Source organism: Podarcis bocagei (genome assembly GCF_964188305.1).
Source record: "Podarcis bocagei genome assembly, chromosome: 15".
Classification (NCBI taxonomy): Eukaryota; Metazoa; Chordata; class Lepidosauria; order Squamata; family Lacertidae; genus Podarcis; species Podarcis bocagei.
In genome coordinates this window covers 21,193,153-21,218,126 of record NC_138141.1, presented here as the reverse complement: position 1 = coordinate 21,218,126, position 24,974 = coordinate 21,193,153, and the positions used below count along the sequence as shown (strand labels likewise).

Below are 24,974 nucleotides of genomic sequence, written 5' to 3'. Positions count from 1 at the left end.
CCTGAAACCCCAGAGAGCCACTGCCAGTCAGAGTAGACAATATTGAGCTACATGGACCAATGGTCTGATTTGGTATAAGGCAGCTCTCTATGTTCTCTGAGAGCCAGTGTGGTGTGGTGGTTAAGAGCAGTAGACTCGTAATCTGGTGAACCGGGTTCACGTCTCCGCTCCTCCACATGCAGCTGCTGGGTGACCTTGGGCTAGTCACACTTCTCTGAAGTCTCTCAGCCCCACTCACCTCACAGAGTGTTTGTTGTGGGGGAGGAAGGGAAAGGAGAATGTTAGCCACTTTGAGACTCCTTAGGGTAGTGATAAAGCGGGATATCAACTCCAAACTCCTCCTCCTCCTCCTCTTCCTTCTTCTTCTTCTTCTTCTTCTTCTTGTGTTCCTTGTTTGGGAAAGCAACACTCAGCATTGCTGAGCCCCCTGATACCTTGTATGCTCGGAGGGGAGATGCGCTTGTTTCCTGAGGCTGGAAAAGAGTGGAAGCTAGGCTTTGCCCCACCCATTACAACACTGCCACCAAATAATGGGTCCCTTTTACTCATCCCTATCAGGAGAGGTTTAAGGGCACCATTGGGCTGGGGCTAGATTTGCCCCCTGCAAATCTCCAAGATTGTGGCCCCATAAGAGTGAATGGGAGCCAAGGAAAAATCCTGTTTCTCTCCATAGTCCCCCAACGCATTCTTCGGGTTTGTTTCTCAGCCACACTAAAGCATGAGGGAACTCTGGGGACTGCTACAGTGAGGAGTCACAACCAGGTGTACTCCATGCTGAGGAAAAGACCCGTGCCTATAGCATATATATATATATATATATATATATATATATATATATATATATATATTGGTAGTCGTGCAAAAAGACCAAAATAAAAATTGTGAAGGGCACTGCACCGTTCTCTCTGACCACCAGAACACTATCCAGTCACCTCTAGCTTTTGAGAGTTTACCACGTATTGCTTTCAGACTTTCAAGGCTCTTTGTGGCCATCTTAGACTAGAAACTTGATTTTTTTAAAAATATATATATATGGAAAATGAGGATTCACAGCAGATTGAATTCTGCTTTCATTACCTAACTTTATGCCAGCAGCTGGAAAATGAGAATACACACAGCCCTGGCGCAGCATGCAAAATACAGTGCTCTTTATTATTTCAAAGCAAAGGAATGAGCAAACGGGAGGTGTAATTGCTGGAAACGTTTTGTCTTTTTCAGGCACGGATGCTGCAGAAGTAGCATTTGGTTTGTAGGCAGTGTAGTTAGCTGATTGTATCCGTTTCCCCGAGCAATCACTAGCTTCACTGTTATCAAAACAAGGCGCAGAATTCCCCCAATGGCAGACCTCACCAGCGCTGCAGAAAACATCCGGAAAGCTGGTTCTCGGCTTGAACCCAAAGAATTACTATCTGTCTCTGTTCATAATATCCTGTTTCTTCGTAGAAGCCACCAGCTCACCAGCAAGCAAGACAAAGGGGCTTTTAAGAGATGATGCTGACTCAAGGAAGTACGCTGGATGGTCGCCAAGAATCCGTGTTGCTGCGTGACCCGCAACATTAGGAACACACTGGCAGCCTTGTTACGATTTTAGCACTGGTTGGGCATGATCCTGTCACAGCAGAATTTGGCCAGGGTTGAATGGGGTGGGGTGGAAGGATCAGAGCCCTGGGATCAGGAAGAAGCAAAGCACCAGGGGTGAAGTGGGAGAGAGAAGCAGACAGAGGCCAAGTGCCAGTCTAAGGCAGGCAAAAAAGGCAAGGTTCCCAAAGCAGCCGTGTGCCTGAGGAAGCGGAACCTGCCAAATAACTCTCTGCAGGAAGGAAGAGCATATGGGACATGCCATTTATAGAGCATGGTGGAGCTACATTGGTTTTCTGGGTCACCTGACTGGGTAGTGATGGAGTCAGTGGGTGAAGTTTCGTAACGCTGCTCAGGGGTCACCTCTGGACGCTCCTTCTGCCTAAATGGTGTAGGAAGCAAGGCCCTGGCATCCTAGTCTGAGGGACCTAGCCTTTCACAGCCTTTGCCAACCCGGTGCCCTCCTGGACTGCAGCCCCAGCCAGCACACCGGCACCAGGTTGGCAAAGGCTGCCTTACAAATCCAGTGTTAGTGGTCACCTGGCCTGAATTTGCTGCTGGAGGACAGATATCCTGCAACCGTGTATTTAAGGTCTAGTTTTCCTATTATGCTACATAAACCACAGAGTAGGGGAGCTCACTCTGCATACGCAACTCCTTTTAATATCCCCCACTTCTTGTGTCTCTCCCCTTTATCACAAGAGGAGAGAGCAGTATCATAGGAACCTGGTTAGCATGGGATGCTCTCTTTGCAATCAAGAGTTGACAGAAGTGAAGCAAGTTGTATGTGGTTGCATCTGATTCTAGCTTTTGTCCATATGCAATGCTCAAAGTCATTATCGATCACACATTTGGGAACACTGAAGGCTCCTCCATCCTTTCAGCCAGCCTTGACTTTTTTCCAACAGCTAAACCAATGTATTGGTTTTGAAATGGAGCATGAATTACTATGCTTTGGGGGCAGAAAGAGTTGGCCAGAGTGGCCTTTTTCAAAGATAGTGCTCGTTTTCTTCCTTACGCCATGTAAGGGAATAGGAGACAGGTGATGTTTCTTCTCCTTGACATGCCTGGGGAGCAGAGCAAAAAGGAGCACCAGCAGTTTGATCCCTGCTGAAAGAACTATGTGCAAACAGTAGATAGAAGTGAAATACTGCTGAAATTTTGGGGGGAGTAAATGGTGGCTGCCTGGAAAAGTATTGTTGTTATTTTATGCCCTCTTCACCCTAAGGAAGTGCAAACATATCCAGAAGCTAAAGGAGGGATGGGGAACCTGCCATCCTCCAGATGTTGTTGGACTCCAACTCCCTTCAGCCCCAACCAGCATGGGATGATGGGAATTGTAGTCCAATGAAGCCTGGAGGGCCACAGGTTGAAGAACACTTAACTAGATTTATATGGGTCCTTTCCAACTCTGTGATTCTATAATAGCAATTGCAAGACCACCATCACTTTTTTCCACTTTTTTAATGTAAAGGGTATTGTGCCCTATTTAATGTAAAGGGTATTGTGTATTCTGTTAAAACACAGGTGTAACATACATAATGCAGAGGAAGCATCCTGCCCCATTCTGTGCAAACATACCATTTTGTCTTCAGCGCAGGGTTCAAACTGAGCCCTCTTTTTGAAAATTAACCGTTGAGTTGGATGTATTTTCTGGAAGATCTAACTACAAAATGTAGGCTTAAATCTAATTGCTGTCATTTAAGATAATGTGGGAGGCTTGCAGAGTTAAGGAGGAAATTAGGCTGCTGGAAAGAGTCTAAACACCAGCCTTGTTACCAGGCAGTGTAGTTAGCTGACTGACAAGGGCAACAGTCACTAACAACACGGCCAGGTAAAATGGTCTGTCTCACCTCTGGCTAGGAAACACGGCTGTTTGCATGGAAGCTTTGGCAACTGAGGCCTGGAAGTAGCATTCTTTGAAGAAAAATCAATACAGAAGGTAAAGAGCTGAAGAGGTCCCCTCCAGAAGATGGCATCTATGTACCTCATATGTACCTGCTAGACCACATAGATCTGGGAACTGGCGCTTGTAAGCGCCACGGTTTGTTCCACACTTGCAAGGAATCAATTCTTCAGTGTGGCAGCCATGGAACACCCTGCCCCACTGATACTACCTTTGCTGCATTATTATCAGTGCCTACTAAAAATGTTTATCTTTCAGCACACCTAACAAGACATGTAACTTTAGTATACAATTGTGATATGATTTTCTGTGTAATGTGATTTTAGTAAGCATAATTGCTTCTAAATTACTGGTTTTATCACACACAGAGAGACACACATATATATGTAAACACTTTTAAAATGTTTTTAAACATAATATTTCAGAATGTTTTTAAACATAATTAATATTTCAGATTGTCTTTTGCAAATCGCTTAGAGGTCTTTTGAATCCGTGTTGCATACATTTTGTTAAATAAAAAGTTAAACCTGCCTGCCATTCTGCTAAACTATCAAGATGGTTATTCTGACTCTCCATTATGATTTATTAGCTTATTGTTAATTTACAAGGCCCCATGTATGTGTTGCCCAGCCTATACTCATATTATGCGTGGGCCAGAGATGCACTGCCCCTATCCCTGCAGAACGGCTACTGTATCCAATGCATACTCAGCTCACATGGGAGGAAAGACACTACACCAGAAAACAGCAGGAAAATGACAGACACCTCCACACACACAACCCTCCAAGCATTCCTGAAAATTCTGCAAATACCCACCAATTGGGCATCCTGTCAACAGTGGCCCTCACGAGCTGCCCACCTACAAATGCAGGAAGTGAGTTCAGTGATGGTGATACAGCCTCAATGAATCAGTGAGCCCTAGCTCAGTGGTAGATCATCTGCTTTGGATGCAAAAAAGGTTTCTGGCTCAACCCCCAGCCTCTCCAGGTAGGACTGGGTGAGAACTCTGCTTGAAACCCTGCAGAGCTGCCACCAGTTAGTGTCAACAACACTGTGATTGACAGACGAAGACAGCCAATTCGATGCAAAGCAGCCGTCATGTTCCCCTGAACACAGACAACACGCAAGATGCCACATTGTGGACTACAATTCCCACCAGCCCCTTCCATTATGGTCAATGGTGAGAGATTACGGCACTTGCAATCCAACGTTTGGAGAGCATCATGTTGGTTACGCTTTTTCTGGAGCAACCTTTGCCAACCTGGTGCCCTTGAGATGTTGTTGGGCTACAACTCCCATCAGTCCCAGGTAGAATATTGTGCTGGCTGGGACTGATGGGAGTTGTTTTCCTGCAACATCTCGATGATGCCCAGTGCTATTCTGCTACGAAAAAATGGTGCCAATACTCACCAGTTGTTAGAGTAAGTGCCACATTTTTAACCAGTACTTTTCTTCCAGAAAAAGGTGCCCTGTGTACCTGATGATGCCCATTAAAAGTGGGCTCTTTGGGGGGGGGAGGTTGCAATCTTTTTGTTGTGAACCACCCTGAGACCTGCGGGTAAAGGGCAGACCCCCCAAGTGTCCCTATTTTCCAGGGACAGCCCTGATTTTACAATAACCCATCCCGGTTTCTGGTTTGATAATAATAATAATAATTTATTATTTGTACCCCGCCCATCTGGCTGGGCTTCCCCAGCCACTCTGGGCGGCTTCCACAGAAACCAAAAAACACTAAAATATCATACATTAAAAGCTTCCCTGAATAGGGCCGCCTTAAGATGTCTTCTGAATGTCAGGTAGTTGACATCTGATGGGAGGGCATTCCACAGGGCGGGCGCCACCACCGAAAAGGCCCTCTGCCTGGTTCCCTGTAGCTTTGCTTCTCGCAATGAGGGAACCGCCAGAAGGCCCTCGGCGCTGGACCTCAGTGTCCGGGCAGAACGATGGGGGTGGAGACGCTCCTTCAGGTATACTTGATCCCAGAATGTCCCCTTTTCCTTTGGACGCCCCTATTTTCATCAGAGAAGTGTTGGGAGGGTGTTGAGTTATCCAACCCCCGAGCCAACATTTTAAATCATGTTTTTATATGTGTTGGAAGCCGCCCAGAGTGGCTGGGGCAACGTGGTCCGATGAGAGGAGTACAAATGGTAAAGTTATTATTATGGAATGGGACATCCCTATTTTCATCAGAGAAACATTGGAGGGTATGGAATTTAATAAATAGGAAACAATGAAATAATTACAGACCCTGAGGGTTTTTCTTTACAGTGGAGGCGGTACAGAAATGAATGTTATGAAATATTATGTCTCTCTTTTCCCGGTTGTTGCTGTTCTCCATCATAATATTTTACAAGGACAGGAAGGAACATCACGGACAGAATAATTGCCACACACAGGAAGAACAAGGATATATAGTTTGAGTGCCTCACCTGTAGTTTTATCAATCATTTAATGTGTCAATACGAATGGAAGTTGTTAATATTGCAGTTGTTGTATACGGGATTGTTACTTTGACTGGAGTGTGATTGAAATTAGTAAGATTTTGGAACGCAGAAATAAAGTAAATCATCAATCCATCAATTCTAGCATGCGGGCGGGGGGGGGGGGTACTTATATTCATAGCTGTCAACTTTTCCCTTTTTTAAAGGGAAATTCCCTTATTCTGAATAGGATTCCTCTCAAGAAAAGGGAAAAGTTGACAGCTATGCTTATATTATAATTTGGTATATGAATGACTGGTATTGGTAATTGTATTTGGCGTTGTTATAATGAGACTATTACTGGATTGCAATGGAAAACTAATACAAATTATGATATATATAAAAGAAATGAATGTTATGAAACGAATAGGAGACACATAGTAATATCCCGAGGCCCAGGCCGCGCCACCTTTCCTCGGCCACCCCGCTTTCTGCCTCTACTCCGAATCCCCCTTCATCCGGGGCAGAGGGAGGCCCAGAGCGACGGTTGCCAGCGGGAGGCAGGTGAGCCGCCGGAGCGCAAGGGCGGGAAGGAGAGCGCGAGGCCTCCTCCTCCTCCGGGCGCCATGGAAACGCCGAGGCCGGAGACGCCGAAGCCTGAGACGCCGAGGCCTGAGGCCCCTCCGACGACGGCAGACGCGGCCGCCATGGCTTCTCCGACGCCGCTGCCTTCTCCCGCCTTCCTGGCCTTCACGGGCTCCTCCGAGCAGGACGTGACGCTGGCCAAGTCCTTCTGGAACTCCGTCACCCTCCAGCCGCCGCTCGAGTCCCGCCTGGAGTCGCGAAGGGACTCGGCCAGCGGCTCCAGCTCCAGGAAGAACTCCCGGACGAGCGGCACCAGCCTGCAAATCCCCCGCACCCCCGGCAACAGTGAGGAGAAGCAGCAGTGCCCCTGGTTCCCTCGGCTTCCCTCCCCTCGCCCCCCTTCTTTTCCCCTGGCAGGGCTTCCTCCTCCCCGCTGGCTGCGAGCGAGGGGAAAGTCAGGGTGCCCCGGGGCACGTGCAGAGTGCATGTCCTTTCTCCCCTGGGAAAAAGGGGCGTGCCCTGCGTACGCATCCTCAGCCCTGGGCCTGTTTTGTTGTGTGTACTATACAGGGACGCGGGTGGCGCTGTGGGTTAGCCCACGGAATGGGTCCACGGTTCGAATCCCCAAGGGTCCGTGCTCCTGCCCACCTAGCAGTTTGAAAGCACGTCAAAGTGCAAGTAGATAAATAGGGACCGCTCCACCAGGAAGGTAAACGGCGTTTCCATGCGCTGCTCTGGTTCGCCAGAAGCAGCTTAGTCATGCTGGCCACATGACCTGTATGCCGGCTCCCTCGGCCAATAAAGTGAAATGAGCGCCGCAACCCCAGATTTGGTCACAACTGGACCTAATGGTCAGGGGTCCCTTTAATTTTACCTTTTACTGTACAGTGGTACCTTGGTTCTCAAACTTAATCCGTTCCAGAAGTCCGTTCCAAAACCAAATGAACAAAGTAATGCAAAATAGATTAATCCATTCCAGACTCTTAAAACTAACCCCTAAAACAGCAATTTAACATGAATTTTACTATCTAACGAAACCAATTTGATCCATAAAATGAAAGAGATAAACAATGTACTGCAGTCACACAGTCAATCAGTAGCTGAACTGGGTTCCACACGGTCACAGAAACGAAACAAAAAGCCGCAAAATAGCAAAAACGGACAGACCTCCGCATAACACTCAAAACAGAAGTGCAGCACTCAAATCAGAAACAACACTCAAAACGGAGCACATTCGGCTTCCAAAAAATGTTCACAAACCGGAACACTTCCGGGTTTGCAGTGTTTGGGTTCCAAGTTGTTTGAATACCAAGGCGTTTGAGAACCAAGGTACCACTGTATTGTTTTATTGCACTTCCCTCCAAGGAGCTCAATGTGGTCTATATGGTTCTCTCCATCTTACCCTCCCAGCAGCCCTGTGGGGTAGGTTAGGCTGAGAGAGGCTTGAGTGGGGATTCGAACCCTGGTCTTGCAGGTCCTAAGTCCAGCAAACTGCTACTAGGAGTGTATATTTAATTGGTTCTCACAACAACCCTGCAGGGTAGGATAGTCTGAGAGAGGGACAGATCCCCACAAGTCACCCAGGGAGCTTCGTGGCTATGTGGGCCTCGCAGGTCCTCATCCAACATTTTAACCACACTTGTTCAACAGTCTCCACTTCTATTAGTCGAAGTTACTACCATACACCGCCATCTCCCCATCTTCTGGGGTGTTACTGTTCTATTCATGGGGTCTGGGCATAGCTGTCAACCTTCCCGTTTTTTGCAGGAAATTCCCTTATTCCAGTGCCATTTCCCACTGCTATCCCGGATTTTTAGATAGCCCGTAGACTGTCCCTAGGACAAGCGAGGCTGCTGATCCCTTCTTTTCAAGGCTACTGATCCCTTATTTTCAAATCTGAAAGTTGACAGCTATGGGTCTGGGTGAGCATCCTCTGTTACATCTAAGGCCATCCCTTCAAGCTTATCTACCTTTTAATCATTAGGAGCCCCCATCTGCCTGCAGAGTAATCAGGTGGGATACCAGAGGCATCCCTTTGTTAAACTGGAGAAGACACTGTGCAGGGGGGGGGGTGGAGGTGCAGGAAGGAATCACTGTTTTTCTCATTACCAAACTTAAAACCATGGAGAGATCTTCAACTTCTGTTTCAGTGTATCTGAAGAAGTGTGCATGCACACAAAAGCTCATACCAAGAACTAACTTAGTTGGTCTTTAAGGTGCTACTGGAAGGAATTTTTTTATTTTGACTATGGCAGACCAACACGGCTACCTATCTGTAACTGTTTTTCTCCTCTTACTGATAATTGCCCGTGGGTTGCCACCCCAGTTTCCTGAGGGCATCGGATAGCCCCCTTTGCCTGTAAGTCCTGACACCAGCCCACATATTCTCCAGTCAACCTGCAGTTCACTTTGCAGGACTGATTTGAAATGAATGCAGGGTCTCTTTGCCCTAGGAAATGATTTTCCATTTCTTCTCCAGATCACCCCACTATTTAATGTGCCTCCTCTTGGCCACAGGAGTACCCAAAATTTTTATTTCTTTAAAAAAGAAAACCACTTTTCAGCAGATTTAGAAGTAGCTCCTTTTAGGTTTGCCTGCAGTGGGTAGGAATTGTCTGCAGGAGACTAGACGAGAGATCTTTGGGGAAATTGGCTCTATTCTGACTAAAAATGGACAGCTGTTCCTTTTGGGGGGAGTCTACCTTAACCATTCACCCTCCTCATCTTGCTATATGCCTTCATTCTATCTTACCATTGTTTGCTTACGTATTAGTGGCTATTGCTCCATACAGTTTTGAATTATTCCATAAATGGGGCTTATTCCCAGGTAAATGGAATTAGGACTGCAACCTCACTGTTTTACTTTCATTTGTTTTATTTAGAAAAAGAAGATGACAAAGGCATGGAAAATAGTGTTGCTGGGGAAAGTGATTTGAAGGGACATTATATTAAGAAGGTAAGATTCCTTCCTTCTCAGAATAATAATAATAGTAACATGTTTGTGTTTTATTTTTCAGTGTCTTTCCTGAAAAATGATTAGAATTCAAGTAGATAATTATATACATGTAGATATTTCTATATTGTTTGTACAGGTTAGCCCCTCCACTCCAGAAGCCTTTCTATCTGATTATCTCTTTTACTGAAGAAATTGAGATAATTAAATTGCATTGTAAATCTGAGAGAGAGGAAGACATGCAAGCAAATTGGATTAGAAACATAAATTTGAAAAGATTGAAATGGCCTTTCTTCAAGATTTGCGCTGCACCAGTGATTGGGCAGAAAAATAAGCAAGCTTTTTATTTCTGCATCAAAGAGAGAGAGAGAACTGTATTCTTGGGCACCCCCTGTTCTCCAGTCAATAGTTTGAGCCCAGAAATGCATTTTACCAGACAAACCCAATGCCACTTAGCAACAGGTACTTAATTATGGACAGGGCTGTATTAAAATAATCATAAATTCTGTATCCGCGTCTAGAGACTTAGTAAGAAAAGCTGGCTTTGGTAACCTGTATAATTTATGTGCAAATCTTACTCAGCTGCTCCTCTGGCTTTGGAGATTTTAGCAGCCATAGCCAATGAATGTTCAAGCATATCTTTGCAGCCGTGAGGGATACAAACTTGATTTCAAAAGAAATGAAAGCTAAGATTCTCAGCTGGATTCTTTGCTCACTAAAGCACCTTGTTTTTGTGGCTGTTCAATTTAGCGTGCTCCTGGCCCTGTATATGGAAAAGGTGTTTCTGTGTATGGGTACATGACAGGGGCATTGCACAGAAATCTCTTCTTTTTCTCCTTTTTGCGCACAATTCTTGAAAGCATTTTGTATTCCTAGTGAGTGAAATGGAGGGCAAACCATTTCCAACCCTTGATTAAAGTTTGGGTGGCTTGCCTTGGGCCATACAAAATTGCTTTGTGAGACAGATCCTGCCCACCAGCTGTAAACTTGCCATTCCTGCTGCACACTGAGTATATCCTGACTGCAACACAACCTTGGTATGGGCCAGTGGATATTGATTTGGATTTAGGTGTAAGGAAAGGGCAGTGGTTCAGTGGCAGAGGGACATCTGCTTTGTGTGCAGAAGCTCCCAGATTCAATCTCCAGCATCTCCAGGTAGGGCTGAGAAGGATTCCTGCCTGAAACCCTGGAGAGCTGCTGCCAGTCAGTGCAGACAATACTGAGCTACATGGTCCAATTTGGTCCTCCCTGGGATGCCAGGGAGCAGAAATTGCTGGTGTTCGTTTATTCATCTCATGTCTGCAATAGAAAACAGCGTTTACTGCTGTTGTTGCTTTCAGTCCACAAGGATACACAGTAGATTAAGTTTCTTCCCTATTTGCATTCAACTTCCTCTGCACTGAAATGGGTGGGGTGAAATAATGTTAAGACAGCGTAAATTACATTACTAATTACAGCAGGACGAAAACAGGGCTGCATGCGGCAAATACAGAATGGAATGGGAAAGTGATGCCTTCTTACAGCTATACTGATTCAGTTTAAAGCAGATTCCTTGTGGGATACCTGCATTCCAAAACCCATCTTCGTCCCCAAATTACTGAAATTTACGTAGACTTAACTTGAGAATAATGGTGATTTTCCTCACAGAGCTTTGGAAGAGATTAAAAAAAAAATTATAAGGTTTTCTAAGAAGAAGGATGCTGTTGGTCTAATTCAAGTTTTGGTTCTGGAAATCAAGTTCAAACATAAAAACAAAGCCAGGCAGAACAGAGAAAAGCAGCCAGTAGTTCTTAGTTACAATAGTGACAACTCTGTGGCTGTCAGAGGAGACATTTATAGCCAGCATTGTAGAATATGGGGAACCAGTCTGGCAGTACAGTCCATTAGACTCCATCAATCAAGGAAAATTCCAGGTAAGTTGCTGTCAGAGGATGTAGGAAGCGCAGGCTCCAGGAGCAACAGTTATGTCAGTTCTAGACTTGTTGGGACCACATCATTTATGATGCTGCAGCAGATGTAACGGGAAATTGACCACTGTTCTATATATCTTGATGGGGAAACACCATGTTGGCTCTTTGCTAATTAACTCCTGAAGCACACTGTGGAACTAAGCATCTTTTGTCTCCTGGCTCACTGTGCACATTTATCATTAAGCTAATTGAAAGTGTAAGTAACATTACTGTAAACCATATAACGTTGCAGTATTGTGCTATGGCTGCTAGTGCTAGCCTGTAATTTGAGGATATTTCCCTAATTTTAGTCTAATTTTAGAAGGCTTCCCTCCCCCTCTTTTTATATTAAATGAAAAGCTTTATATCTCAGGGCTGGGAAGGAAGCCAGATTCAAGCAGTCGTTAGGAGGAGCTGAAAAGTGCTGAGGTCTGCAGCTGTTTCTTACAAGCCTGCATTCCTACTTATTGCAATTAATAACCATATAATGGATTTCATCTAGCAACATCCATTAAACCTACCTAGTAGAAATTGGATTAAGAGGAGAAGTGAGCCTGTTCAACGTTCCCCCCTCCCCCGTTATTTTGTCAAATACTTTAGCCACAGAAAGATGTGAGCTCAAGATTGCTCAATTTTGCGTATCATAAGGTCATCAGCAAGTCTGGTTGGTTTTGGCTAGGAAATTATTCTGTAGAGCCATATGGTTTTATTTTTTCAGTTTATTAGTCACTTGCTACAGAAAGTCTCTAAATTACTTTTAAAAATTTAAGAACATAATCCAAATCAGAAGGCAGGGGAAACAATACGTTACAATTAAAAACCATACTAAAATCCAAAAAAGAGACTCAGTAAAGCAGCAGCAAGAACTGTATAATCCATCCAGCAACGTCTTCTTAACCAACCAACTTCTCAAGGTTGTTGCACTGAAAATGCATCATAAGCTGCCCAGAAGCTCAGATAGGGTGGTTGTAATTCTTATATTGGGACGCGGGTGGCGCTGTGGGTAAAAGCCTCAGCGCCTAGGGCTTGCCGATCGAAAAGTCGGCGGTTCGAATCCCCGCGGCGGGGTGCGCTCCCGCTGCTCGGTCCCAGCGCCTGCCAACCTAGCAGTTCGAAAGCACCCCTGGGTGCAAGTAGATAAAATAGGTACCGCTTACCAGCGAGAAGGTAAACGGCGTTCCGTGTGCTGCGCTGGCTCGCCAGATGCAGCTTTGTCACGCTGGCCACGTGACCCGGAAGTGTCTCCGGACAGCGCTGGCCCACGGCCTATAGAGTGAGATGGGCGCACAAACCCCAGAGTCTGTCAAGACTGGCCCGTAACGGGCAGGGGTACCTTTACCTTTACCTTTAATTCTTATATAATATGTATGTAGTATGTAACTTTTGATAGTTTGATGCGTATATGCTTTTAAATGGTTTGCGAATTTTACCCATGTTTTATTTGTGTTTATTTGTGCACTGCTAGGATAATTTTTTGATGAAGCAGTTTATACATTTTCTAAATAAATCAATAATCTTTAGAGGTCTTGGTTAAACCAGAGAAATTAAATATAGTAAAGGACCAAACTAACTCCGATGTGTAACCATCTCATTTGGAAGCGGCTTTTTCAAAAGCAGAAGTTTCACAAAAGCTATGACTGATTGAAAGACTAAGAATCTAAATTTGTTGACAAAACATAACAAGAATGAATTCATTTCCCCTTTTCTTGCACTTGAGAATTTTCAAGGCTATTTTGTTTTATCCAAGCAACTCCCACAACAAAAGATGCAACATTCTGACTCACTATATCCCTCTTTTCTGCTTTTGAAACACAACTGGGAGAACTATCAAGTCCACGTGCATCCTGCAAAATATAGATCATCAGGCCAGAATAGCGCTCCAGGAGACGTCTAAATTCCATCTCATCAAGAACAAAACTAATTTGTTGTCTTGCAGGAGGAATGGAGATTTTTCAGAGTAGCAAATCACATTCTGTTTTCCTTTGCTTGAACTTGAGGTTTGCTGTTTAGGGTGTGGTAGCTTACAGATCAAGTGTTTGGCATCAGCCTCTCCTGATGTGCTTAGCATTTCAACCCATTGGGTTGGATCCAGAGTGAGTTAGTTGTCCTTCATTTCCAATTAAATCAGTAAGTCATGCCTAGGGATGCACAGTAGCATTGGTTTCCATTATGTCCCGTGTACATCACAATCAGCACTGTTTCCATTCTGCTACAGTTTAGCTTCTTCTAGAAGCTATGTTATTCTCACTAGCTGCTATGGCTAATACTGACATAATTAATTACTGTACTTGATTAATTTCAGTGGAAGGGAAACCTCAAGTAATGCAGAAAATAACATAATTATTTATGTAATGTTTGCAGACTAAAACACACACACAATGAAGTGAATACTGCTTGTAATTGCATATATTCCTGATTAATTTCTGCTCCTCTTTCCATTTCCAATGGAATTCTCCAATATCTCTAGTCATGGCTGACTTGTCCTGTTGAATTTAATGAGACTTCAGTTCAGCTAAGTTAGCCTGAAACCGATCCATTATCTTGTGAACTGCCAGATTAAGGGCAGTATATACATTTAATAAATAAAATTTAAAAATAATCCTTAAGAGCAACTCTATAAGTGTACAAGCTGACATGGAGAGAGTATGTGACTTGTGAGTTCGTAGCAGAGAATGAGACTTGAACAAAGTAGTCTTGATTGTGTAAGCCAGTACATGGTTGAAGTTCTCTATCAGTTGGGTGAGCTTGAGGCAGGTGGATCTCCAAAATTAATTTGGCTCATCTGTTAGCATACGATGTGTGGAATTGAAAGGTTGGCTATACAAACATTTCTTCTCTACAGGGTCACTTTACGACTCACCCAGGTTGAACAAGTTTGTGTGAAGTGTCCCAGAGTCATTTCTCTGCACTCAATTATTGCAAGTATATTTTCTTTCAGAGCAAGAAGAGAGAAGAAATAATAGCATTATTGAAGAAACAAAGGGAAGAGAGGATTGCGGTAAAATGGAGTATTATTCTTTTCTTAATGCAGGCCAAAACTTTGGGAGGTTGGATTTTTGTATTTATGTTTTGCATGCCATAGTAACAAGAAATGTTACATATTTGATGTGCCAGTAGTGATAATGATACTTGGTTTTGTTGGTGCCTACAGTGTGACTATAAACCTTTTTGAAGTAAACGATATTTATCTGCTTTGGATCCATTCCAGTCCGGCTTCCGCGCTGGTCATGGGACCGAGACGGCTCTGGTCGCCCTAACAGATGATCTCCGCAGGCAGCTGGATCGAGGCGGGTCGGGGCTGCTGATTCTTCTAGATCTGTCAGCAGCCTTTGACATGGTCGATCACGAACTCCTGGACCACCGCCTTGCCGACGTGGGGATCCAGGACACAGTCCTTCAATGGCTGCGCTCGTTTCTCTCTGGTCGGGGACAGAGGGTGGCGCTTGGGGGGGAATTGTCATCGCGCCACTCCTTGGTGTGTGGAGTGCCTCAGGGTGCGATTCTCTCCCCGATGCTTTTTAACATCTTTATGCGCCCCCTCACCCAGCTTGTCCGGAGTTTTGGGCTGGGTTGCCATCAGTATGCTGATGACACCCAACTCTATCTGTTGATGGATGGCCATCCTGACTCGGCCCCAGACACACTGACCAGATGTCTGGAAGCTGTGGCTGGATGGTTACGTGGGAACCGGTTGAAGTTAAATCCTTCGAAGCCAGAGGTCCTCTGGCTGGGGCGGGACGATATGGGATCGAGGGGGCAACTCCCATCTCTTGCGGGGGTGCAATTAGTGCCAGCACCGTCCGTTAAGAGTTTGGGTGTAATCTTCGATACCTCCCTCTCTATGGAGGCGCAGATTACAGCTATAACAAAGGCGGCATTTTTTCATCTTCGCCAAGCTAAGCAGTTGGCCCCTTATCTCTCTCGCCCTGACCTAGCCACTGTGATCCATGCGACGGTCACCTCCAGACTGGATTATTGTAACTCGCTCTACGTGGGGCTGCCCTTGAGACTGACCCAGAAACTCCAGCGGGTGCAGAATGCCGCGGCGAGACTCCTTATGGGGTCTTCGCTGCGAGATCACATTCATCCGGTACTATACCAGCTGCACTGGCTCCCGGTGGAGTACAGGATCAGGTTTAAGGTGCTGGTTTTAACCTTTAAAGCCCTATACGACCTAGGACCCTCGTACCTACGGGACCGCCTCTCCTGGTATGCCCCACAGAGAAACCTACGGTCTGCAAATAATAACATCCTCAAGGTCCCAGGCCTCAGAGAGGTTAGGCTGGCCTCAACTAGAGCCAGGGCCTTCTCGGCTGCGGCTCCAATCTGGTGGAATGCTCTGTCACAAGAGACTAGGGCCCTGACATCTTTCCGCAGGGCCTGCAAGACAGAGTTGTTCCGCCAGGCACAGAATTTTGTTTAATTGGTTGCCATCAATTTGATTTAATTAATTTTTATAATGAAATATTTTTAGATTGTGTGACTATTTAAATGATTATTTGATTGTTGTTAGCCGCCCTGAGCCCGGCTTCGGTTGGGGAGGGCGGGATATAAATAAAATTTATTATTATTATTATTATTTATCAGAAAGAAATGGTATCTGATCCATATAAGACAAAGACCAGACCTTGTGAAAGGTAATATTGCTTTATTTCTTGTTTGTCTCTAATCATTTTTATAATTTTTGAAATGTGAAACCTCCAGTTTTCTTTGCACCATTGCAACTTATCACACATTTTTACAGGATGTTGTTGTTGTTTAGTCATGTCTGACTCTTCGTGACTCCATGGACCAGAGCACGCCAGGCACTTCTGTCTTCCACTGCCTCCCGCAGTTTAGTCAAACTCATGCTGGTAGCTTCGAGAACACTATCCAACCATCTCGTCCTCTGTCGTCCCCTTCTCCTTGTGCCCTCCATCTTTCCCAACATCAGGGTCTTTTCCAGGGAGTTTTCTCTTCTCATGAGGTGCCCAAAGTATTGGCGTCTCAGCTTCAGGATCTGTCCTTCCAGTGAGCACTCAGGGCTGATTTCCTTAAGAATGGATAGGTTTGATCTTCTTGCAGTCCGTGGGACTCTCAAGAGTCTCCTCCAGCACCAGAATTCAAAAGCATCAATTCTTCAGCGATCAGCCTTCTTTATGGTCCAGCTCTCCCAGCTCTCACTTCCATACATCACTACTGGATACTAATGATGAAAAAGCCAGAGTTTGGGTGATGTGCACTCATAATTGTCAGTAGGAATTTCTCTAGACCAGGGGTGGGAAGTAAATACTCAAAAGCATAATTAGCACAAGAGAGCAGGCTTTTTATTTCTGGTAGGTCTGGTGACTAAATGATGGCAAGTTCTTGGTAGACCTGGTCTCTGAGAAACTTGTATTCCAAGTCTCTCCACATAAAGTCAAAATCCTCCATCCCCCCCCCCAGCCCTCTTTACGCCCTCCAACCCTCAGGTTATTGCACTGCTTCTACAGCCAATTCCCCACACACTCCTCATTTCCTTGGGAAGAAACCAAACATGCCAGAAAAACAACTGTGGACTACACTTCAGGGTTGCCATATACTACTTTAATTCCCTGCTTCCTCCAGCAAAATGGATAAAACAACACTGGCTTACTTTCCAGGGCTGGCTTAATCCACACTTTCTCAGGCACATCCCTGCCAACGTGCGTATAAACAATGATGGAGTAGATCTGCATTGGCAAAGTAATTTCATTTTACTATGAAGATCTATTTTTTTCTTTTAGTCTTAAAATGATGGGTTGGGGGAAGGATTATTTATGTGCCCAATGGGCAGGCTGAATAGGACTGGGGAGATCATTGAGGCACACACTTCATAGTAAAATGAAATTATTTTCTCCAACACTGACTAAAACATGTAAAACCTGGCAGCATAAAGTAGCAGGTCTTATTAATTATTATTGGCATGGTTTAGATTCAGCAATGGGGGGGGGGGGATAAAGCCATAAGAAATTAAAAGCCACATCTTTTAAAAAACTACCCCTCTGGAAGAGCTGACTTGGCATCTCACACACTCCTTCACTCAGCAAATTCTTCCCTTTTATTGTGTTAATTGATAGAATTTTTCTCAGCCAGGGCAGCTTATGACCCGCAAGAAAGTAGAATTCAAACCCCCAGCTTGTTACAGTTTTGTAATGAGCTTGGGGGTTAGACTAAATGGGTTTCTGGAGTCCCCTCAAATTCTAGGATTTCCTGTGGATTCTGCAAAAAGAAAAAAGAGGCTGCTAAAAGCCTGCTGCCGCTACATGGGAGACAGACTGAAGAAAAGGAAATAGAAATTGGCTCCGCCCCATAGGGCTTTAAGGTTTCCAGCTATGAAGTTGCATGCATTTGCACGAGGGCCCTTCCGAGCTGCCCTAGCTATCCGCCTGAATCCAAGAAAATGAGGGAGGTTTGGGTGCATTTATTTGACCTGCACCAAAACCAGGGGCGACCCTCAAACAAGCTATGGGGCAGCTTGCCATAGCTTTTAGCACCTCCGCGGGCAGTGAACACAGCTGTTGTCAAACAGGCTGCCCCGAGTTCAGGGCTGCCCTGAGTCACCCGGCAACTTACTGTAACAACTTCATGGTGAGTTCCAGCACACATTTTTTTGGGGGGGCGGGGAGCATTTCATTAGAATGGCTGCAGGTCCACCTCCCGCTTTGTTGGGTTTCCTGGTACCTTTCCCCGAGAAATCCCACGGCAACTTCAGTTTCTGAAAAGCCTCTTGATAAGTGCTTCTTCTATTGACACTTCATCTTTCTGATATAATTTTTTATAATATTTTTCAAATTCTTTTTTAATTTCTGTAATGTCCCTTATTGCCCTCTCTTCTACTTTTATCTTATTTATTAATTTTTAATTTCTTTGTTTCTTTAATTGCCAGGCAAGGATCTTGCCTGGTTTATTTGCCCATTCAAAATTTTTATATTTCCAAAATTTGATTTGTTGTTCTACCTCCTGTTCTATAATTTTATTGTATTCTACTCTCAGTAATTTAATTTCTTGATTTAATCTCTCTTTATTTTTGCTTGCATGGGCCAATTTTTCCTTCCTTTTAATTTCTTCTAAAAGCTCCCTCCCCCCCCCCTTTATTCTTATATGCTGTAATGGGTTTAGGGGTTGCTCGTGCGTAAGTTGCCGCCACTCCTGGCTAGGTTACCTGGTTGAACCCTTTCTGACTGAACAGCCTCTAGCATTGTGACTGTCTCAGTCGCTGGCAGAATCCGTCAGTGGGCGTTTCTTGAACTTCTTCCAGCACAAAAATTCTTTGACGCCTAGTCTCCGCCTAGTCTCCCTGCACGGAAGCCTTCTGCACAGGGAGGGTGTGGGCAGCGGAGGACCCGTACTCTCTCCGCTGGTCTCCGGCGAGGAGTCTTGGAGCCTCCTCTCCGATTCCCCCATCTGCCCCCCTTCTCCACTGGTGTTACGCTGATTTCCTTCCCTAGCAAATGGGCTGCCCCTCTCCCTACCGGGACCCTCTCCGGCATCCCTCTGGAGCCTTCCCTCCGCCTCTAGCTCCGATGGCAGTTCCCTGACATATGCTGTTGAGTTTTATTGTACGAAATATCCCCTAACAACTGCCTTCCCAGCATCCCACACTGTTTTTACATCTGTCCCTTTCCTCCAATTGTTTTCAAAATATTCCTTCATCAACTTTCTGGCTCCTTGTTTTACTTTTTGGTTTTTTAATAGGAAAACGTTCATTCTCCACCTTTTTTCCCCTTTCTCCTCTTTTCCTTTAAGAGTTGGTTGTTCTGGCTGCAGCGGTTCCTACTAGAAATGACAGCTAAGATGGATGGTGGAGAATGCCTTATTTGTTCCAGCTGACTTTTTTGGAGTTCATCAGGGCTTTACTGTGCTGTCTTTCTGCAAGACATTCTTCTAAGATCAATCTCCTCCTCCTCCTTTCCCTGCCTGCACATGCTGCATCCATTTCAGTGGTGCTTTTGCTGGGAATCCCAAGCTGCTCCCATGAAATGATCTGAAACAATTCCTTCTACTTGCTTGTTCTTACTCCCGGGTCCTCTCTGCCCACCCCCAGTCCGGTTTTTCATCCAGTGTGGTTTCCTTACTATGTAGAGAGAGATCTGCCTCTCACTGGATCAGTGAATTCCCAGGTAGAATTTCCAGGCCCATCAATGTGCCATAGGAGGTCCGCTAGCATGGTCGGCACAGTGGTTAAAGGCACACAATCCCTGAACAAAGACACCATTATTTGGGCCCATCCTCTTACTAAAGTATTTGGGGGCTACTCTCGTATATCTCACTGGGAGAAAGTGAGAATGGGTGTTCTTGTTCAAAAGCCTTGGCAGTTTTCAACGATTCATAGACTGGTGACTCCCCTCTTTCTTCTTTCTCTCTCACTGATTAGTCTTCATACTCATTTAGCCATGTCTTCAAACTAAATATAGCCGCGAGGTAGAAAAATTCACTTCCTGTAAAGCCCTTTCCCTCCCTTTCACCACTCACAGAAACAGCTTCCACTTCTTCTCTTTATCGTTCCAACTCCATAGCAAGGCAAAATTTAACTGTCCTGCATGAGGTAGGAATGGGAGAATCTGTCAGTTTCAGCTTCCCTCAGTTTCTAGTTTTTCTGGTCAAGTTCAGTTCTTTACATTTCCGCATCAGTTTGGAATTTGTTTAAGAATACAGTGGTACCTCGGGTTAAGTACTTAATTCGTTCTGGAGGTCCGTTCTTAACCTGAAACTGTTCTTAACCTGAAGCACCACTTTAGCCAATGGGGCCTCCTGCTGCGGCCGCACCGCTGGAGCACGATTTCTGTTCTCATCCTGAAGCAAAGTTCTTAACCCGAGGTACTATTTCTGGATTAGCGGAGTCTGTAACCTAAAGCGTATGTAACCTGAAGCGTATGTAACCCGAGGTACCACTGTAAAAAGTTCTCATGAAATTCATCAGCACTTGCATGCAGAATTCAACTACTATACACATTTCTATACACTTTTGTCTAATATAATGCATTTTTGTGTGCTATTTTCACTAATATATGCAGTTATTTTCACACTTTGATATACAGTGGTACCTTGCTACTTGAATGGCTTGGCTCCCAAATGACGGAAACCCATAATAACTGTTCCAGTTTGCAAACGTTTTTTGGAAGCCGAACATCTGCTGCAGCTTTCACTTGAGTGCAGGAAACTCCTGCAGCTAATCGGAAGCCACACCTTGGTTTTCGAACAGTTTCAGATGTCGAACGGACTCTGAGAGCCAATGTGGTATAGTGATTAAGAGCAGTGGACTCGTAATCTGGTGAACCGGTTCTCTTGCCTGCTCCTCCACATGCAGCTGCTGGGTGACCTTGGGCTAGTCACACTTCTCTGAAGTCTCTCAGCCTCACTCACCTCACAGAGTGTTTGTTGTGGGGGAGGAAGGGAAAGGAGAATGTGAGCCGCCTTGAGACTCCTTCGGGTAGTGATAAAGCAGGATATCAAATCCAAACTCCTCCTCCTCCTCCTCTTCTTCTTCTTCTTCTTCAGAACAGATTAAGTTCGAGAACCAAGGTACCATGCAATACTTGGCTGGAGAACTGAATTGCAAAATTTGTATGAGGGAGATTTTCAAATAATAGTTGTGTTTCAGTTCATATATCGTTTCAAAAAGTGTGGCAGCTACTAACTTGTATTCTTAGTGCATTTTCTTGATTGGTTTCAGCGAAATTAAAAAAAAGGTATCAGATTCCGACCTTGAGGATAAACAAAGTGTAAGTGCTTTACCTTGAGCGTTTTGGTCAACGTGAACAACTTGGAGAGCGATGTCTTTGTCCATTCGGAAATCCTGCCCTGTTCTTCATCGTATTCTGCCTTGGGCTGTTCGGATGCTGAGCCCTTGTGGGATTCCCTGGCTAACTTTCTTCCTAAAGAGTTTGAGAAGAGTGCCCTATGTCAGAAGCTAATAAATTCTTCAATCTGACTAGTAAATTTATTAGTTTGTCATGCCAGGCAACAAGGCATGTTTAGAAATGCTAAATACAATAAACGGGCTTTGAAACACCAGCTTGTATTATGCATGTTGAAAAGTTAATCTTTCAGTGGTCTTAAGAGTGATATTTCTATCATTTTCTGGTTTGGCAGAGGCCATTCCCCCAAGATTCAAACCCAGATATGATGTTTCTCTGTGACAAAAATGGTGATCAGGAACATGTAATGTACATTTTTAAGAAAATGTCTCTCCACAGAAACATGTCCACTGAAATACAATACTCTAGTTTTCAGGGTTTCGTTGATGTCCTATTGTATTACGTCTCTAAGGCTGCAATCCCGTGCTCACTTCTTGGGGAATAAGCTCCATTGGGACTTAACTTCAGAGTAAACCTACATAGGATTTCGTTGCATAGTAACCACTTTTCTCTGGCAGAAAATTGTCTAGTGAATTTTGCCTAGAATCCCTACTTCAGTACTGTCTCTTCCCTGGTCTCTGGTATTAATACATGGAGATAAATTAGCAAGAGCTAAATCTACCACCTTGTTTTCAGTGTGCACAAATTGACACTGTTGAGTTGTGGGGACAAGAGTTTTTGTTCTATTATATGACTTTAACAATACTTTACACTCTTAAAACCATGAAGAAAATAGTTGAGATGGGTACAGCTGTGTCAATATTGAAGAAGAAACTTTTTTTGTCCATCCGTATAGAGCTTTGCAAAATATAAATGCATTTTTTTATAAATGTATGTATTTCAGATCTCTCAGAGACTTGCCTTTATTCTTTCCAGTTCATAGATAAGCAATTGAGTCTGAGAGCATGCATTGCAGAGGATGCTTAGAAGATTACATTCTCTACATTCGATAAAAGGATGTAATGCAGAATGCTTTTTCCTCCCTACACTAATCTGCTAAGATCTATTACAAGGTCTGTGTTAATGTAATAAGTTTACATTTTTCTATATCTTTAAGCCTGATGGCTTTGCAACACACACTCTTTTTGCTTTGTCAAAATCAGCAGAAATTTAATTAACATTTCTTTGCGTCAGCTTCTGCAGCAAGATTTCAGGTCAGGTTCACACATGGTTTAGCAGGGGCTCATGATGAGTGAGTGGCATACATACATATATATATGTGTGTGTGTGTATATATATATATATCCTGCTAATAATTCAGGGTCCTACTTAGAAAATTGCTGACACTTCTTCCAGAGAAAACGTAGTGTCAGGGAACTGCCATCAGAAGGAAGGGAGGTGGAAGGGCTCACACAGGTTGGGAGAGACTCAGCAGCTGAAGAGGGAACCAGTAGGGGGAGAGGAGCTGAGCTGAGGGAAAGTGAGCAGGAGGGATGGCTCCGAGACACTTCCAGCGAGGGCAGTGGGGAGGTTTCAGGACCTCCCGTAGGGACACCCACTCCTCGCCGGAAACTGTCACGCAGAGAGTCCAGAAGACGTGTTTCCGTTAAGGAGCTTTTATGTTGGAAGCGATTCCAAAAGCAACCACTGTCGGAATCTGCCAGCGACTGAGGGAGCCATGTTTAAGGGGCTCCGTTACAGACAGAGGTTTGCAAACTTGATCAAACTCTGAGGGACTTGGATTTTACGCACAAGCAGCTCATCGTCCCATCACAGCATTCCGACAGTCTCTGTGAGCAGTTTGTGCAGGAGAAGGCATCATGAGCAACCCAGCCGGAACCAGAGAAGCAGGAGCTGGAGCGGGTCCAAGCCTGGAAGAAAGGTACCGGGCGTTGGAGATCCAGCTAGCGCTGCAGACGGCGAGGCTCGAGGAGAGGAGGGCTCAAGATGCAGAGAAGGGGAAAACCGCCCCGCTCGCCAGAAAGTTGCCAGGATTGGTGCAGAAGTTTGGGGGGGAGCCCAAGGACTATCATGCCTTTAGGACAGAGATGCAATATGCCCTTAACCTGCAGTTTGATGACTTTCCCGACGAGGAATCGCGGGTGGCTTTTGTGATTGGGCATCTCGAAAAGGGGGCGAAAGACTGGGTGAGGCCCCTGATGGCAACAAACAACGACATCCTGAAGGACACAAGGAAGTTTTTTCGTGCCATGGATTTGATGTATTCCAGCGATATTGAGCAGGGAGTGGTACGCAGACAGTTAATGGCGTGCAAACAGGGGAGCCGATCTGTTCGTGAGTACTGGACTGAGTTTACCATGTTGATCCATAAATTGGGGTGGGATTTATCGGCGGAACCCATTCAAATGCTCTTTGAAGAAGGGCTTGCTTCGGCGGTAAAGGATGAACTTTCCCGGGCGCCCAGGGCGGAGTCTATGGACCAGCTGACCAAATCAGCGCTGACCATAGGAGCGCGCCAAGAGGCGAGAGCCTTGGAGAGGCGGGAAGGGAAGGGGGAACGTTGGAGGGAGCTTCGCATTCCAGAGATTCCAGAGCCACCGTTCCCGCCGGGAGAGCCGATGGAAATTGGAACAGCGCGCGCAATTTCAAAGCCCAGTGAAGAGCGGAAGAAGGAGGGGAAGGGCGCCAAGAAATGTTATCTCTGCCAACAGCCAGGTCATTTTGCCAGAGTCTGCCCCCAAAGAAAGGAATGGCAAGGAATGGCCGGAGCTGTTGGGGAGAGGGAGGAAAAGGTACCGGAGCAAGTAAAAGCCAACGCCTGGCTGCCACCGTCGGGGCACAGCAGCCAGGCCAAAGAGCAGTGAAAGTGCCCACGCCGGAACCTCCTAAACCCGCCCTAGTGATAGAGGTGTTCCTAGAGCTGCCTAACGGACACCCACTAAAGATAAAGGCGCTATTGGACTCAGGCAGCTCCTGCAATTTCATGAGTAAGGAGTTTGCTGCTGAGCACCAGATACAGACTATCCCTTTAAGTAACCCTTTGCAGGTGACCACGATCGATGGAAGGGAGCTGCTGGGAGGAGAAGTCAGCCAGCAGACCGTCCCAATGATAATGAGGGTAGCAAGACACACTGAGCTAATAGTGTTTAATGTGGCTACCTTGGGAGGAGCTCCCATTATTTTGGGGATGAGCTGGCTAGCGTTACATGATCCGCTAGTGGGCTGGCATCAGAGAGTGGTCTCCTTTGGGTCAGCGCATTGTCTAGAACACTGCAAAGAGCGGGAGGCTCAAGGAGGGGCCAGAGCCACTCTAGCAGGGACAGAAGTAAGGGAGAAGGGGAAGGTTCCCCAACAGTACGCCGACCTGAGCAACGTTTTCAGCGAGAGGGAGGCAGACAAACTACCCCCCCACAGACCCTTTGACTGTCAAATCAATTTACTACCTGGGGCACAGCTCCCTGTAGGCAAGCTGTATGCCATGTCAGACAGAGAGATGCAGGAGCTAAGGGAGTTCATTGACAAGAACCTGAAAAGAGGGTTCATCAGAGAGTCCAGGGCGGTGGGGGGCAGCCCAGTGTTTTTTGTGGACACAAAAAAAACACGGACAAACCCAGGCTTGTAGTGGACTTCAGGGCCTTGAATGCAGTGTCAGAACCAGTGACTTTCCCGATGCCCAGAATTGATGACATTTTGACAAGGGTCAGGCAGGGAAAGATTTTTACTAAACTGGACCTGAGGGGGGCGTACAACCTGATACGAATAAGGAAGGGGGATGAATGGAAAACCACCATGTTCACCCCTTTGGGGGCATTTGAATATTTAGTT

At 45.3% G+C, this 24,974-nt stretch overlaps 1 protein-coding gene and 1 long non-coding RNA gene across 2 annotated transcripts; both read left to right on the top strand.

Annotated features, from left to right (window-relative positions):
* Positions 1–6,474: 6,474 nt before the first annotated feature.
* On the top strand, positions 6,475–21,623 carry HOATZ (HOATZ cilia and flagella associated protein). Its single transcript, XM_081172784.1, has 5 exons — positions 6,475–6,834; positions 9,372–9,445; positions 14,330–14,389; positions 15,979–16,028; positions 21,065–21,623. The coding sequence occupies exons 1-5, from the start codon at positions 6,531–6,533 to the stop codon at positions 21,129–21,131; spliced, it is 555 nt and encodes a 184-aa protein (XP_081028910.1). The 5' UTR covers positions 6,475–6,530; the 3' UTR covers positions 21,132–21,623.
* On the top strand, positions 16,035–20,639 carry LOC308574709. The gene is made up of 3 exons (XR_014002560.1): positions 16,035–17,094; positions 19,138–20,032; positions 20,277–20,639. It is a non-coding gene; the product is annotated as an uncharacterized lncRNA (long non-coding RNA).
* Positions 21,624–24,974: the final 3,351 nt, after the last annotated feature.

Coding starts and splice junctions, on each gene's coding strand:
- HOATZ (XM_081172784.1), top strand. CDS start 6,531: ATGGAAACGCCGAGGCCGGAGACGCCGAAGCCTGAGACGCCGAGGCCT. Junction 14,390..15,978: donor AAAGGGAAGAGAGGATTGCG/GTAAAATGGAGT, acceptor ATTATTTATCAG/AAAGAAATGGTATCTGATCC. Junction 16,029..21,064: donor AAGACCAGACCTTGTGAAAG/GTAATATTGCTT, acceptor GATTGGTTTCAG/CGAAATTAAAAAAAAGGTAT.